The 16,754-nt window shown below is 41.7% G+C and overlaps 2 protein-coding genes across 9 annotated transcripts in view; one reads left to right on the forward strand and one right to left on the reverse strand.

The window, feature by feature from the left end:
• Positions 1-9,591, forward strand: part of LOC108251074 (oocyte zinc finger protein XlCOF6-like) — a 16,155-nt gene extending 6,564 nt beyond the window's left edge. The window contains exons 1-2 of one of the 3 annotated variants that reach the window (XM_017441244.3): positions 2,966-3,093; positions 6,520-9,591. In XM_017441244.3, coding sequence (XP_017296733.1) covers positions 6,540-7,958 — 1,419 coding nt within the window. In that variant the 5' untranslated portion in view covers positions 2,966-3,093; positions 6,520-6,539 and the 3' untranslated portion in view covers positions 7,959-9,591. Of the gene's footprint in view, positions 1-2,965; positions 3,094-6,519 lie in introns of those variants that run through there. The other 2 variants (XM_037977503.1, XM_037977502.1) reach the window with 2 other exon arrangements.
• Positions 9,592-10,306: 715 nt separating this feature from the next.
• LOC108251071 overlaps positions 10,307-16,754 on the reverse strand; it is a 26,606-nt gene continuing 20,158 nt past the window's right edge. For 4 of the 6 annotated variants that reach the window (XM_037977485.1, XM_037977486.1, XM_037977482.1 and 1 more), the window contains 6 exons: positions 14,703-15,140; positions 13,484-13,741; positions 12,926-13,228; positions 12,569-12,838; positions 12,150-12,233; positions 10,307-12,005 (listed from right to left, as the gene is read on the reverse strand). In XM_037977485.1, the coding sequence (XP_037833413.1) occupies positions 11,939-12,005; positions 12,150-12,233; positions 12,569-12,838; positions 12,926-13,228; positions 13,484-13,741; positions 14,703-15,140 (1,420 nt within the window). In that variant the 3' untranslated portion in view covers positions 10,307-11,938. Of the gene's footprint in view, positions 12,006-12,149; positions 12,234-12,568; positions 12,839-12,925; positions 13,229-13,483; positions 13,742-14,702; positions 15,141-16,754 lie in introns of those variants that run through there. The other 2 variants (XM_037977483.1, XR_005233592.1) reach the window with 2 other exon arrangements.

Genomic DNA, 16,754 nt, shown 5'->3' on the forward strand with positions numbered 1-16,754 from the left:
GAGGGAAGTCTGGGTCTCCCTGCTTAGGCTGCTACCCCCGCGACCCGACCCCGGATAAGCGGAAGAAAATGGATGGATGGATGAAACCACATGAGCAGTCACAAAATTGTATTTTGTGTTTTAAGGTTCCTTGTAAATGTATGTGTAGAGTGGAAGTTTGACAAAAATTGCAGTGGTTTTTACTTAAACTAATATCTGTGTAAGTTTTAGGGGGGTTTGTGTTCAAATTCCTCTTTTGTTCTAAAAAAGCATGTCTAAAAAGTTTGTTTGTTGTTTTAGCTGCTACCTTCTGCAGGGGTCGCCACAGCGAGTGAACTCGCACAAATGAATCAGCAATTGGTTCACGCTGGATGTCCTTCCTAGCACAGCCTGGGCTCGAACCTGCTGCTCTATGATTACGAGACCGCTGTACTGACCACCAAACTACTGCGACCACCTTATAGCATGTCTAACATACTCTTTAGTCGTCCTTCCAGGTAAATCTGGCGTTGCCTGAATGACAACAAACTGTTCTCTTGCAGCCAAATGTTAAATGTTGCAAAGATTTCAGATGTTTGAAACTTTTAAGGGATGACGAGTTGGTGTCCGGAGAGGCGAAGGAGCTCAGGGACAATTACTGAGAGACATGCAGCCTATCACTGGGGTATCTTCTGCCAACATGAAACATCCGTTCAGGGAATCTGGTGTGTGGTGGATCAGGGGCAGGTTCACTGCAGCATCAACACCGATTCTGTTCCTCGCTTGTAAAAATGAAACCCTCCTTCTGTATTGACTTCATCGTGAAGGCCCTGCAGGGAGTCACTCTTCACCTATCCTGTACGAGTTCATCAAATAACAGCTGCCTTTTTTAACCAGTTCGTCCTTATTACAAAATTGTCTATTTTTCAATAAAATGTCTTTTCCATAAGTAATATTTTTTGTGCTTATTGTCTCTGTTAATTAGAAAATTATCTGATAAGGTGATCATTACTCTTTGAGACAAGGAAAACATAATTTACCACTTATATGGAATCCAAATCCATACAACAATAGTAGATATACATCAAACGTATAACTTCCATGATAATAAAATGAAGCTCAGTTCTTGATCATGTTTGGGACAGGTAGGATGTATTGCTAAAATGTGTTTTCCAACAGTTGTATGTCTTCATTCAGCCTGGAACACTGACACTAAAATAAGGGTCATGTAATTAAATTATAACTAAACAGTCTTTAAATTCACTGAAGAACATTTTATTCTGTCATCAACAGACATACATGCTCCAACATCTTGTGTGTTTTTACAATAGCAAAACTAACGTCTGCAGCAGTTCACTTCAAGGAGGCTGTGCGTCCCTCCTGCACCAGGTTTGGTCCTGCGGGTGTCAGAGCCTCAGTGCAGCTCAACCCTGCATCTGTGTGCACGTTCTCTCTCATTATTCTTACAGCTTTGTCTCCGCTGCCCGTTACTTCACCTGAAGATTAATGGGTAAACAAGCTTTGTCCAGTCTGGGCTAGCAGTTTTTGGAGGAGTGATCATCTTTCTGTGAAATGGGCAAAAAAGTTTATATGGGCAGGTCTGTCACAAACCAGTGGCTGTCACACTGGATCAGGGGAGCGATTGCCCTGACCTGTACAAGCCAGGGCCTTTGGGCCCCTGTGGGCCTGCGAGGCCACTCCACTCATGGACTGGCCGCATGCTGGTCCCCGTTTAATGTGACGTGCCGCGACAAGTCGGTCCTCACCACTTGCTTTTGCCCGATTTTATTGGTTGGATGTCTCCGTTCCAGGCGTGGCCTCTGCTGGAGCAGAAGACACCGTTTGTGAGCTGGTGGGTGCTGGAATGAAACCTTTGGCAGCAGGAACTACAGAGTAGTCTTTGCATTAGTAGGACACAACACAATTTATATTATATACATAAATTTATGACCACACTGAAGGGAAATTTAATATAATGTACTTCAAAATATCCACAGGGGCAACGTGGACATAAAACCTACAAACACCCATAAAACCTTGAAAAAAACAATTATAAAAGTGGAGGACATTGCCACAGGTGTGGAAGGAGGTGGTGGTGATGATGATCTGGGAGGAGAGTAGGCTGGTGTTGGTACTGGCATGGACTGTCATGTTGGTTAAAGATTACCAGCAGGGGAGTTTGGCTGGTCAGAAACAGAGGAGCACGCCAAGCTTTTCAACTGTGAACGGAAATTCTAACAAAAATATCAACCCTCTCACAAGTAACCCGGATGTTCGTACAAACACAGCCTCAAGGCAGAGATTCAGCGATAGTTTTCTTAACAGGAAACGACGTTCCCAGCGCAAAGTTGGACACGTCTTCAAGAAATACACAAGTAGGCCAAAGCCAAAATACACAAGTGTGTGTTCGGCTTCGGAAAAGTGACAAAAAATGCTCCTTCCATGTGAGGACGACAGCTGTATCATTAGTCACTGTTACAGGTATCGTAAGTCCTGTAGCAGCTGATTTTTTTCTAAGCTAAAACACGCACTACAATAAAAACCTCTACATGTTACTAGGAGTGTTTATACAGTACGGTTGTTGCGTACTCGTTCACATGATTAGTGTTCTGTAAATAGCATGAGCGGAGAGCTCTGTTAACTTGTTTGGCTAATTAGTTAGCCATACAGGCTGTATCTATTGTGTGTGCATACTGGAGACATTAAAAATGGTAAATGGTAAATGGCTTGCACTTCTATAGTCCAAGGACCCCAAAGCACACATTGATGGCGGTGAGCTACATTGTAGCCACAGCTGCCCTGGGGCAGACTGACAGAAATTACACTAAAGCCTCTTGTCTCCTTGGTAAAAGTCAACTTTACAACAGCAGCATAAGCTTTACAACCCCCCCTCATAGGAAAACCATGCAGCAGATCTAACCTTGTTAAACCTTTAGGAGAAACTATCCTATTTAACAGAATCTTGTGTTTATTTTATTTCTATTTTTCCAGCGCAGTTTCACTCCTGACCTGCAGGTGGCGGTAATGAGTCTTTAAGCTGGTCCGAGTGTTGGCTGGTTTCCCTGCAGAAAAACAAGCGGCTGAACTAAACCCTACGAGCTGTTTTCAACCCTAACAACCAACCACGGCTATTAGGTTCGTTTCTTATTATTCTTCCTGTAATGTCTGATGTTGTCGGACACAGTTTCGCTGCAGTTTTCTGGTCGCTGCTGGAGTCAGCTTGTGAGAAGCTAAGTCTGTTTGTAGCTTAGCTTGCTAGCTGGTGACAGAAAGACTCACTGACCTGAAAACAGGATATATTTGCGTCCATTTAATGATCTATTTGACAGCAAGATAAACTCATTTACTGTTAAAAGTGAAGAACTGAGCCCAGATTACCACTCGATGATCTGAAAGGCTGCTGCTAACAGCTCGGGTTAATTCGTGCTTTCGTCGAGTCCGGTTCTTCAGTAAAGAGCTATTTCACTGAATTATTAGTGCTTCTTTGATCAGATGTCGTTCAAAATCTACAGTCCACTGCCTTTTCAAAGCTGGACTGGATCGCCCTACATCACAGACAGACAGAGTTGCGTTTTGTAAAACCATTACTGTATTTGTGAAAGTTAAAAATTAACTCTTTCTGAGCTTTTTTTTTTGGGGGGGGGGGGATGCATCTTAAAAACATTGCAAACAGTCCAGTTCATAAAACTACAACACTTAGTGGTTCTTTATGTAATGAACACTGAGCTCCTCAAGTACTCTCATTAGGACAGAGACTAAAAAAGGAGTATAAACCTAGAGGCTTATTTACTTCTGGCATAAATGAGAAAACATCTGTGATAGTTTTATGCATTCATTACTGAGGAGGACAACAACCATAACAAATGAATATATACTTGAAATAAATTGAGTCAAATTTCCTTGCTGTTGTTTTGTTGCTAGCAGGTCTGATATAGACTTGACTTGTTTTGTTTTAAGTAGTCATTAGTTCACTGGTTGTCACCTCCAGTTTCCACAGGGAGTCTCTAAATATCTAGTTTTGAAAAGGTTTATAAGCACTGGTGTAAAGAGCTTGAACCAGCGTATCTCTGCCTTTCAGCTTTAAGTCACAGGTCAGCTCATGATGGTCAGTTAGTTTGTCATTTCTGCCTGCTGACGAAGTCGGAGTAATCAAGGACTTCGGATCAGAACCTGGAAGTTGAAGCCGAATGGGACCGGCTCCCTGTCTGGAGTTTTACCAGAGTCTCTGCTGGGCATTCAATAGCATTAACAGTCATTAAATGGATTTAACTAAATTTAAGGCCTTAAATGGCATTATAAAGCATTACATTTGAATCTCGGTGGCATTTCTTCTTTCTTTTTTCCATTAGTTTTCAAGAAAAATAAGATGAGATGAGCAAATTGGAAGTCGTTCAGCCGAACTCACTCATCAGGGGATTTATTCTATGAATTATTGTTGTAATATATATTAATGTAACATACACAGCCCTTTTGGTAATTGTGTCTGGCTGGTCCTTGGACGATTGGAGGGAAAACATGTAAAAACCTAAGCTTGGGACAATAGATGTAAATACACTGTGATTTCTGACTAGAGCGAGGCGGCGGGGAGTTGATGCTCCTTTGTGCCGGTCGACATGTGAAGAAGTAAGCCAACCTTGTGGCTCAATAGTGGGATAAAGTGATGATATATGACCTGTGCGACCACCTGGATGCAGGATTAAACAACAACTAACAGATTTATTACAGAGGGAAGATTGATGGTGACGCACAGTAACTTTGTATTTAGTTTAAAAATGAGTTAATCACAAGTAGAATCTCTAAACTGAGGTAATTTATATTGTTTTGAAAACAACACAAGGGAGACGTCCGTCACACATTTAATGCGTTGCGCTCCACATTAACCCAGCTGAGTTCTGCTCCTCGCCTTTCTTGGTTCTGCGATACTCGCTTCATTAAGTTAGAACTGGAAGGGAAAGCTTTCAAATTAAGGCACATGATTTAATCTTCTGTAAAACAAAACAAAACATAAGCATTCACGGTTAATGGCACTGAAAAACGTAAAAAAAAAAAAGGGCATTAAATTTGATAGACGACTCCTCTATGTAAATAAATGGACATTGCCCTTGTTGACAAATAAAAAACAAAAATACACTTCAGTTGATTTTTTACGGTGTTGATTCATGTATTTCTTACCTCACTGCTGTATGTTCAAATATCCAAAGGCATGCTCCCTCAGACGGTCCGAGGCCAGTTCAGTCTATTAGGACTGTGTTTTGCAAGGCCATTATTTAAAAAAATCACAACTTATTTTTTGTGTGCACGGCTTGCAAAACTGTATTGTAGGCCACACACTGTTACCTCGCTGAAAGAGTATGACTGAACACGTACTAGAAATGAACATTGGTAGACAGGTTTATCAGGAAGGAAACGCACAGTCGTGCTAATGCTCGCTGCGTCGAGTGGTGTGGCGGTTCGGTCCAGTCCGTCACATCGGAAGCAGTCTGTCTGCTGTTCTTTACAGCCCCGCTCCTCCTGTGAGCCAAACGCTCAGTGAGGAAAAATAATGTTTAGAAGGAAGGAAAAGCTTGGACAGGGGTGTTACTGATGGCGATGAAGAATGTATTCTTATATGTGTACATAACTGTATACTATATTTCATTTTTATATCTTCGTGTAGTTCATAAAGAAGTGAGCCTAATCTTTATTTTTATGCCATTTTTTTGCAGCCAGTCCAGCAGAGGACAAACAGCTTTTATTCTAAACAATTAGATGTAAGAAAACTTATTTAGGTAACCCAGAAATGGACTATGAATCTAGTCAAAGCCTGTTAATTTTTAAAGTTTTCTCTGTGTGTGTCTATGTGTGTAATGTCTTGTGATAACCTGTTGCGTGTAGACAAAAAACAATTTGTATTTATTTTGTTTAATATATGATACACACTCAGCTGTGACATTAATAGCTCCATCTTGCTAGTACCAGGTTGGACCACCTCTGCCTTCAGAACTGCCTTAATTCATAGATTCACCGTGATGTTGGAAACATTCCTCAAAAGATTTTAGTCCATATTGACACGTTAGCGTCACACAGTTGGTGCAGATTTGTCCACTGCACATCCATGATGTGACTGTCCCCTTCCACCACATCACAGAGGTGCTTCATTAGGTTGAAATCTGGCAGCTGCGGAGGTCGTTGGAGTTCAGTGAATCCAGACCCATCAGACCAGGCAATGTTTTTCCCCAATGTCTTATTGTCCAGTTTTGGTTAGTCGTTGTGAGCTGTAGCCTCAGTTTCCTGTTCTTAGCTGACAGGCGTGGCACCCGGTGTGGTCCTCTGCTGCTATAGCTCATCTGCTTCAAGGTTGGAAGTGTTGTGCGGTCAGAGAATGTATTCTGCAGATTTTTGTTTGTAATGAGTGCTTATTTAAACTACTGTTGCCTTTCTGTCATCTCAATTGATTTAGTTTCAGGAAGTTTTCTCATCCAGCATTAGATGTTTTGACAGTCAAGCAGTGACATCAGTAGTAACATGTGATGTATGTGTGAATCTGAAGCTAACTTTGTCCTTCATGTTCATGTGTTTCAGTGGTTCCTCCACACGTTCAGATGGTCCTGATTAAAGAGGAAGCTCCTGAAGAATGGAGGCCTGGTGTGGACCAGCAGGACCCAGAGCCCCTCAACATCAAGGAGGAAGAGGAGGAACCCTGGACCAGTCTGGAGGGAGAGCAGCTCGGTGTGAAGGAGGAGACCGATGCCACCGGGTTTACTGTTCCTTTGAAGAGTGAGGATGATGAGGAGAAGCCTCTGCTCTCACAGCTTCATCTGCACCAGGTGGAGGACAACCAGATGAAAGTAGAAGCTGATGGAGAGGACTGTGGAGGAGCAGAAACCAGCAGGAGCCCAGATCTGAATGCTGATGAAGATGATTCCAGCTCTTCAGAGACTGAAGTCAGTGAGGATGATGATGATGGGAACAATCCTGACTCTCAGCTGAAACACTTGTCAGACTCTGGGTCAGAAACTGAACACAGTAACACAGACTGGAAGGAGAGCAGGTCTCCTGAGTCAGGTAGAAACTCTGTCAACAAATCAGAGCTGAGCTGCTCTGAGTGTGGTAAGAAGTATGTTTACAACCGGTCTCTGCAAAAACATGTGGCGAGACATTCAAGGATGAGGTCTTCAGGTTGTTTTGTTAATAAGAAATGTTGTAGAGTGAAGAAAAATATGGAGTCATGTGGCAAAGTTCAGAAAAAATTGAAATCATTTAGGTGTGACGACTGCGGCAAAACATTTACCAGACATGCAGATCAAATCAGACACATACGAATTCATACTGGAGAGAAGCCATTCAGTTGTGATTTTTGTGAACAGAGTTTTCACCGTAAGTCATATTTGAAATCACACACGAGAATCCACACGGGAGAGAAACCCTTTGGTTGTGATGTTTGTGGACAAAGATTCAGCCGAAAGTCAAGTTTAAAGAGACACACGAGAGTCCACACAGGAGAGAAACCGTTTGCTTGTGGCGTTTGTGGGCATCATTTTAGTGATAAGACAACTTTTAACAGACACATGACAATCCACACAGGAGAGAAGCCTTTTTGTTGTGACGTTTGTGGACAAAGGTTCAGCAATACGACAAGCTTTAACTCCCACATGAGAATCCACACAGGACTGAAACCCTTTTGTTGTGGCGATTGTGGACAAAAGTTTAGCCGAAGGACAAATTTAAACGCGCACATCAGAATCCACACTGGAGAGAAACCGCTTGGCTGTGATCACTGTAAGCAAAGATTTAGAAGTAAGACGAATTTAAACAGACACATGACGATCCACACGGGACTGAAGCCATTTTGCTGTGCTGTTTGTGGGCACAAATTTAGCTTTAAGGCAAGTTTAAAAGGACACATGAGGATCCACACAGGGATCAAACCCTTCAGTTGTGATGTTTGCGGACAACGTTTTAGTCATAAGGCACATTTAAACGTACACAGAGCAATCCACGCAGGAGAGAAAACAGCGTAGCAGTGAATAGTGAAACAACTTTTGAAGACGCACAGAATTGAAACTGCACAGTTCGTTGGTGTGGACTCTCAGTCACCCGGGACATGACAGTCCTAAGTGGTTCAATAGAAGGAAACTGGACTCAAGAGAAGTCGTCCCGCTGCCTCCTATTGAACCATTTAGCATCAAACAGAACAAATATAACGTTTGTTGGTAAATGTGTGTCCAGTGTAGAAGTTTGTAGTTAAGAACTGAAGTGTTTTTGTTTGGTTTTTTTGCACTGATATACTGTATGTATATATATATTTTAGGGATGGACATTTCAAGCATATTTGTTAGTACTGTGTTTTCCGGACTGTAAGGCGCACTTAAAAGCCTTCAATTTTCTCAAAAAATGTCAGTGCGCCTTATAATCCAGTGTGGAAAATACGGTAAATATTAATTTATTATTCAGCACTCCTATACCATACAGGGATAATTCATGTAGCAATGGTGTCAGCGCAACAATGAACTGAAGAAGAAAGAAGAGCTGAGTTGAATGAGTTATAATGCAGTGATTTCAGTCTGGAGCCGTGTCCCTTTCAGAAACAAATTGAACCTCCTAAACTCCTATATGGCATACAGTTTTAATTTCTCTTTGCTAATTCATCTGATTGGGACCTGATGTGAATCAAGGAATGCTGAGGAAAATGTGATGTCTACATATGTGGACGCCAGGGCTGAGGAGTAATATCAGCACAACAGAGATGAGATTAAAACTGATTTACTGTATACGATCTCACTAGTTTTCTCATTCCTGCAGCTGTTTAAATAGAATCGATGATGATGGAAGGTAGCCATGATGGGTGCATTAGTTCTTCAAATTTGTTTATTTTAACAATTCTTGAATTCAAAAAATAGCCTATTTTTTTTGAGTTTGTTTTATAACTTTGTGTTCATGTTTTATTCTTAAAAACCTGTCTCAAAACACACCAAGCATTGTTAATTTATTCAGATTTTATTTATCAATTCATCCCTGTATTCATTATCAAAAACAAATCAGTTGTCCTGATGGCGCTGCCCACTCTATTTCACTACAGACAGTTCACCAACCTAAGCTGGTGTTGGATTTGTTAACCGCATGAAGTCCCCTCTTCCAGCTACGGTGAAATTAAAACCTTTCTGGATGAGCAGTGCCACAGCCAGACTCTGGCTCAGAACAAGGTCAGGAGAACAGATAGGAAGTGAACGTCTCATTAATTGTTGCGTTTCTGGGAAAGCAGTGCGACACGATGAGAGAAAAAGACTCCAGGGAGGACTCCTGACCGCGGCCTTGACACGGCGGGACATTTCACCCTGTTTGGTTCGCTCTGTGTTTGAGCGGAGACAGGATCTCTCGTTGTGGACCGTCCCTCAGACATCCTGCTAAATAAGGACTTTGATATTCAGTTTTGTTTGTCCAGCACCAGAGACATTGTTTACTATCACAAAACGAGAAAATGGTCAGTTTGACTCCATCTATGAGGACACGTTACATAAAGTCAGACCAGAGCTGTGTGTGTCACGTACCAGCAGCTGCACTTTGTCTTCTTATTATTAGTAATATTATTGTTGCCTAAATAACTTATTTTGTGGTTTGTTTACATTGTGAACCTGTAAATAAAGAGGAGATGTTAAAGGGTTTGTTCATTTTCGTGTCTGGCTTCATTATATTTCCAAAACTCACACCACCTGCACTTAAAATATATTTACTGTGCTTCTACACAGCGTTTTACCGTAACACATGATTTCAATACACTGAAACATGCTCTGAATAAAAAGAAGATTTAAGGTTAAATATCCCATTTAGGTACACGTAGACTATTTTCTATAATATAATTGTGTTTTGGATTCATTACATTGGTGGTGTCCAGTCCTGGTCCTGGAGGACTTCAGTCCTGCATGTTTTAGTTGTTTCTCTGCTTTGACTCACCTGATCTGAATGACTGAGTGATTAACAGGCTGCTGCAGAACATGAAGACCTGCTGAAGAGCAGGGAAACATCTAAAACATGCAGGATAGTGGCCCTCCAGGACCAGGACAGGACACAATTTTACAGGAACGTCAGTAAGTTGTGCAGGTTACTGTCAGCTGTTTAAAATGCTCTAAAATATAAAAGTCGCACTGTTATCAGCAAACTTCACTCCCCTTGATGCTGTGCCGTCACCGAGAGCTGGAGCCTCGGTCAACAAGTAAGAGACAGATACACCTCGGACAGCTCACCCTCCTTTCACCTCATCTCTACAGTATTCATGCAGAGATACAGAAAATACTAAAGAGTTCTGTCATTTTCAGGCACCACTGTGCATGTCTGTTTCTTTAATAGACTAAAATACATTTAACTATTGACCTTTTTTTAACATTTAACTGTTTATTGTAATTTTTTTCACAGTTGTTTACATACAGAATGCATATGAACAATTTTCATTCAACTTTACATAGAGCCTTTGCTTGGGAGGTGTTCCTGTTTTTAGCCTTGTCTCATCCTTTTTGTCCAGTTCTTTATTGTTTGTCGCTGTCTTTTGTCTTGAATACTGTCCATTTCGTCCACTTTTCTTCCATCTGTGTTTACTGAAGTCTTAGACGATGCGTCAGTTTTTCCATAATGTAGATTTCTTCTATTATTCCAGTCCATTGTTCTTGAGTGGGGGGGTTCCACTTTTCCCCATTTCCTCGTTATAGCTTTCTTGCTCGCTATTAACATTATCTTAATCAGATACCTATCTTTTACCCTTAGCTTGATCTTGTTAAAATTGCAAAGATACATCACCCCGCTATTCATTGGAACTTCATATCCCAGAATCTCTTCCACAGTTTTGTGTATATTTTTCCAAAATTGACTTTTAGGACAGTTCCAAAATATGTGAGAATGAACTGTTGACCTTTTTTTAAATGAAGAAAAAAAAAGGTTTTGGTCGAAGAAAACAATTTCTCAAACTTTCAACAGTCCAGTTATGATGTGGCTGAGGTTTTGAAACATATTTATAAATCTGTTAGGTTCTTTGTAGCCACCCTTCTAAGTGCTTCATTAAGTCCTACTTTATTTCTGATCTCATAATTATTATTTTAGAAAATAAACACCAGGTCTATTTTTTTCCCCTAGTAATTAAGTCACAGTGTTCTGAAGCTAAATCCTTATATCCTCATATCCTTTGACATTGCTTCCTGCCTGCTCTCCGGCTCATGAGAAACAACACAGGTAGAGTTTTGCAGACTCAGCACAGCACACAGCACTGAAATGTAAAAGACCTGCAATCAGATGGGCTGGTAGCGTGAAAGACCCTCTTCCTTCGTCTGCTCTGGACTCAAGTTATTGTTCTAAGAAATGTTCACTCACTGAATCCTGACTGTTTAAACCCGCTCTCACTTCGAGGCTGAACTTTGGGACATCAGCTTGTTATTTTGAAGCTTTAGAAAAACACAACATGATTCACAGAAAACCTGTTTATTTGATTGAAACATCTGTGACCACAGGGAGCTTATTACTAATAAAACACACAGACATAATAATTTTGGGTTCATTCGATCAACTAGAAGCCTGTAGGCTCTGGAAGTAATGCAGGATCACACTTGAGTGGCAAAACAACACAAAAAAAAAAAAAAAAAAATCACTGAAGCAGATTTATATGACACAGGTCATAGGTCATTTGGTTCGGAGTCTGACAGGTGTTCCAGCTGAGAGTCAGGATCGTCCTCTTCATCGTCCTTGCTGACTTCAGTCTCTGAAGCGTCTCCCTGAGGATTCAGATCAAGTTTCCTTCTAGTTTCTTCTCCTTCACAGTCCTCTCCACCAGCTTCTACTTTCAGCTGAGCTGCTGGTTGGAACATCTGTCTGAAATATCAACTTAAATATGAGCGTCTTGTAAATGTTTGATTGGCTGCCATCTGACTCACTGGAGCCGTTCACTCCTGTCCACCAGGAGTCAATACTTCTAATGATGCTAAAGACCAGCGACTCCCAGACCACCTGACTGATGGCCTCTTCACCAGATTTCAAACTTCTTGTCTTTCTTAAAAGACGTTTTGTCTACGATGTTGTTGCAGAAGAGTCTAAAAAAAAGCAAAGCAGAGAACAGGTGTCAGTCGTTCAGACAACAATATGAACCTACAGTGTGTGAGATTACCCGTGATTCCTTTGAGAACCTCTGAGGAGCAATTTCGCCAATTATGGTGCACTAATGAATGTTTGCTCACCTCACAGAGCCAGTGGAGGAGTTGATGGAGACCAGCCGGAGTAACGTATCAGTGGAAGCGTCAGTGATCTCATTGTGACTCAGACTGGAACAGAAAGACAGCACTTTATGTTCGGTTCTACTTTCAGCGTGTTAACAACAAATAATTGTAAACACAATTAAATTAAGAGTGTTTTTATGTCACAAATACTGCGTCACGAATACAACTCTTGTCTAAAAAGAGTTTGTCCTCAGACACTGACAGGAATGTGTCTCTCCTGAAAGTGAATGCAGCATCATGGCTTCCCTCGTTCATGATTAGCTGATACCTAACTCTGCAAACCTGCTTCACCAGATTTTTTACATCCTAACAGATGTCATGTTTGTGGGTTGTTGTTTTTTTTTTTTTTGCCCATAAAGAGAACAGTTTTGGACACTCACTCCAGGACGTGGACTTTGTGCAGATGTGTGAGAAGCTGGAGGAGTAGTTGGTCAGTCAGCTGACAGTGACTGAGGTCCAGCTCTGTGAGCCCTTCAGAGACATCTAGCATCTGGACCAGAGCTCCACAGAGCCTCTGATCCAGTGTGGTGTGACTCAGATCCAGCTCCCTGCCCAGTGCTGTACACAGGGACATGGCCCGTCTCACTGTGTCCCTCTCACTGTGCCCAGGAAGCAGAAGCAGCAGCTGGACGAGGACGGCGTTATTGACTCTAAACAGGAGGAACAAAGCAAAGAGCTGTCAGCATGAATGTGAACACGCTTCTCACGGCTCCAGCTTTATCAGTGGCCTTCCTCACTTGAGGTGGAGCCTGTCCAGGACAGGGAACAGCAGCTCCAGGCCGCCGTCCTCCACCTCACAGTCTTTCAGGTGGAGCTGTGTCGTCGAGCTGCTGTATTTCAGTATGGTGGAGATGGCCCTGCAGTCAGCAGCAGTCAGCCTCAGCGGCTCAGGCTGCTCCTCCTCTGGTAGCTCCACACAGGAGGAGCAGGACAGATCTAAACTGTGCCCCAGAGTCTTCAGCAGATGTGACGCTGCCTCCTGATGTTCGTCAGAAGCAGCACAGCAGTGGATAAACCTCAGCAGCTGTCTCCTGTCCACACTGGTAGTGCCAGATATGATAATAATAAAAAAACAACCAGTTTCGATACAAATGGGAACTGTTCCTAACATGATCTTTAAATACTCAAACCTGAAAACAACTTCAATTAATATTAATTTAAACTATGAGTCCCGTTTTTAACAAATAGATTTATTTCATTCATGTAGTCAGACTGAGAGCAGTTCCCTTTGGGCTGATTCGGTGTGAAAGTTATTGTTACCTGACAGCACCGAGGAACAAGCCTGAATATCTGACCTGAGATCAGAAACTTTGTGCAGCCTAAAGAGGATGGACCGCTCTCCCTCTGTTGGGATGGAGGTCCACAGCAGCTTCAGTTTAACTCCATCGCTGTGGTCGAGGACGAAGAGCAGAGCAGCACAGTCCTCCGAGTCCAGCTCCCTGCAGCTCAGGGTGATCACATGACCCAGTGACCTCAGTAAACTGGGTATCATGTGACTGTTGTGATTTCTGTAGATCTGTCTGATGGAAGTTCTCACAAACCTCGGACTGGGCCTAAAAGCATTTAGTGGATAAAAAAAATGAAATAAATATTTGATCTCCTGCTGATTTAGCAAGTTTAGTCGCTAAAAAACCAATAGATTTAGTTTTATTGCTGCCGTAATTTTATCTAAGTGGTGAGAGACAATATCTCAACCCCAGATACAAAAACACCAAAATACTGATTACATCAAAGTTACAAATTGATTTGCATGTGAAAACTTGTTGAAACGTGCAGCAGTAAGATGTTTCTAGTAACTGGTTTCCAGGTTTGCTCACATCTCAGCAGGCATTTTTTGCCCAGTTTTCTTTACAGAAAACCATCTGCATCCTTTAGGTCACTTGGCTACTGCTTGAAAACTCAAAGCATCAGCTCTTTCCACAAGTTTTCTACAGGACTGAAGTCTGGAGACTGGCTTGGCCACTCTGTGACCTTAATGCGCTTCTTTTTAACCAGTCATTTGTTATTTCGATGGTGTATTTTGGGTCATTGTCATGCTGGAAGACCCATCTTCTGTGTTTTGGCTGAGGGAAGAAGGTTCTCATCCATTGGCCCCTCAAAACAATGAAGTCCTCCTGTCACCTCAGCAGAAAAACAGGTGTTTCCACTTCTGTGCTTCACTGTGAGGATAGTGTTCGTTGGGTCATACTCTGCATTTCTCTTTGCCCAATCATGATGGTAGCCTAGGATGAGGCCAGTATGAACAGTCCCTTTTCTAATCCCAATACCCAAGCCAACCCAGGACCCTGACATGCTTCCACCACAACTATAAACTACCATAATTTTGTTATGGAAGATTTGTGCATGCTTACATTTGTTGTGAACCTATTGCGCTCTGTTACATGTATTAGGGTAATGTATTGACCAAACTAACCACTCTTTTACTATATGTTATATGTAAAAGAAAACTGTATCTAAAACCTTTGAAATTATGGTATAATAAGTTTACAATTACACAGTATTGTGGTCTCTTACCTCAGCCTTGAAATATAAGGCAGACACTGTAATAAACTCTTCACTTCACTCTCTTCATGTGAGCAGCCTGTCAGCTTCACCTGTTTCTTCTCTGGTTGGAGTTTCAGCACCTCCAGGAGGACGGAGGTCTTTCTCTCTGAGAGGTCTATGATCCATATTGGAGGAGTTGACTGGAAAACTGGCTGTAATGATGGGAGGACCCTCAGGCCAGTTTTAGTCTCACACTCCTTCACACGGCAGTACAGATCCAGCAGGAAGTTACCTTGATATTTATAATGCATGGGTCTGTAGGTAAAAGGGGATGTTCTGCAGCTGCAGACCGATGACAACAGCTTCAGTATCTTCCCTCCTGTCTGCTGTTCTCTCTCTGCTGCTGCACAGAACAGATTCACCATGAACCTGGTTTGTTCACGAAAGTCTGACCTCTCAGGAGCAAAACTGAAACAGAAGGAAAGAGTTTGCAATTATTTGATACTGTCCCATATTCCTGACAGACCTTAACAGTTTGCATGTTTTTGTGACAATGAACTTGGCAGTCTAAACTCAAGTACTCAACTCCACCCAGAAATCCAATACTGACGAGTTTATTCAACAAGGTTGGCACACGGGCAGTTAGTCACACAGGCAGAGGCGTCTAAATCAGTACGAAGATGACAGAGTTCAAGAAACACAAGGGGGAATCAAAACACTGGAGGCTAACAAAAGGTTGGAACATTTGCTGCAAGAGACAAATACAAACTGGAACAATAAGAAGGGAACACAGCAACTAAACTCTCAATAAAGAGCCTAATGAGGCTGGACAGGATGTGCAAGGCAGGTGTCCCAAAGTAGAGCCCACATGGCACAATGTCCTCCTGTATCTGTCTAGAAATGAAACACATGGAGTGAAAAGTGAAGCCCTGGGATGTACATGTAATGGTCACGGTGCAGTGATGCGCAAGTTCACCCTTCACTGGAACAAGTTCAGTTTTGGTAAATAATGTGTCAATCAGCCTAAACAAGATGTCATTGTTTGCTTATGGTAAATTACTATAATAATAATATGGTAATATGGTTCCAAGCAAAAAATACTACTACTACTACTAATAATAATAAGTGGTATCCAAAACTGAGATTGTATAAAGAAAAACTAAGTTTATGGTATCTAAAAAACTCCTAAAAATGTTTAAATGGCTGTTGTAATATTTAATGGTTACACTGAATTTGTAATACAGATACAAATGGCTCTTCGGATAGTTGAAACGATCCTTTTGACTAAAAATAACTTAATTATAGACATCTGTTTTGATGATCATGTTTACCTGATAAATTAGCTTCTCACACACAACTAGTCAGGTCTAAGGCAGTGGTTCCCAACCCTGGTCCTTGACGAACACAGTCCTGCATATTTTAGATTGTTTCCCTGTGTTACAGCCGGTGGCCTTGTGTATGTGTATTTCTTTCCTTTTTCCCTCCTCCTCATTGTGCAGTCTGCTGAGTCGCCAGCAGGCTCCATGAGACCATTGGATGCAGCCCTTCCTGTCCCTCCTTCCTGGTCGCCGCTCACGGACATTGTGATTGGCTGGCCAATAGACTGCTCCACCTATCCCTGAGGATGCCCCATTTAACGTTACGTCCCAGCTCAGCCAGAGGGTGAGAGACATAGCATTAATATTCCTATACAGTTTTAGAACTTCACAATTAAAGGTGTCTATTTTTGATAAGAAAGATAAGAATGAACAAAACCTCCAAACAGGAGTGTGACACGTGAAAAATTAATAACCAAAACTAAAGAAAACAAATTCCACTCAAAACAAAAGTTTGGTCTCCACTTAAAGCGGGGCCAAATGGCTCTTGAACACAAAGTCTATGCAATGGCTGAAAACCAAACAAAACACAGAAGTATCAAAAGAAAAACAAGCACTGATACTTCTAGATCACAAATCAAACTACTAGTGAGATTTCCAAATGTAAAACACAAAGTCAGAACGCCGGAGGCGATCAAACCTAACAAAAGCTACAAATCTTAAATCAGAGTCAAACAACCAGCAAGGAAGCAAACTGTTCAAAACA

This window comes from Kryptolebias marmoratus, linkage group LG9 (assembly GCF_001649575.2).
Source record: "Kryptolebias marmoratus isolate JLee-2015 linkage group LG9, ASM164957v2, whole genome shotgun sequence".
Lineage (NCBI taxonomy): Eukaryota > Metazoa > Chordata > Actinopteri > Cyprinodontiformes > Rivulidae > Kryptolebias > Kryptolebias marmoratus.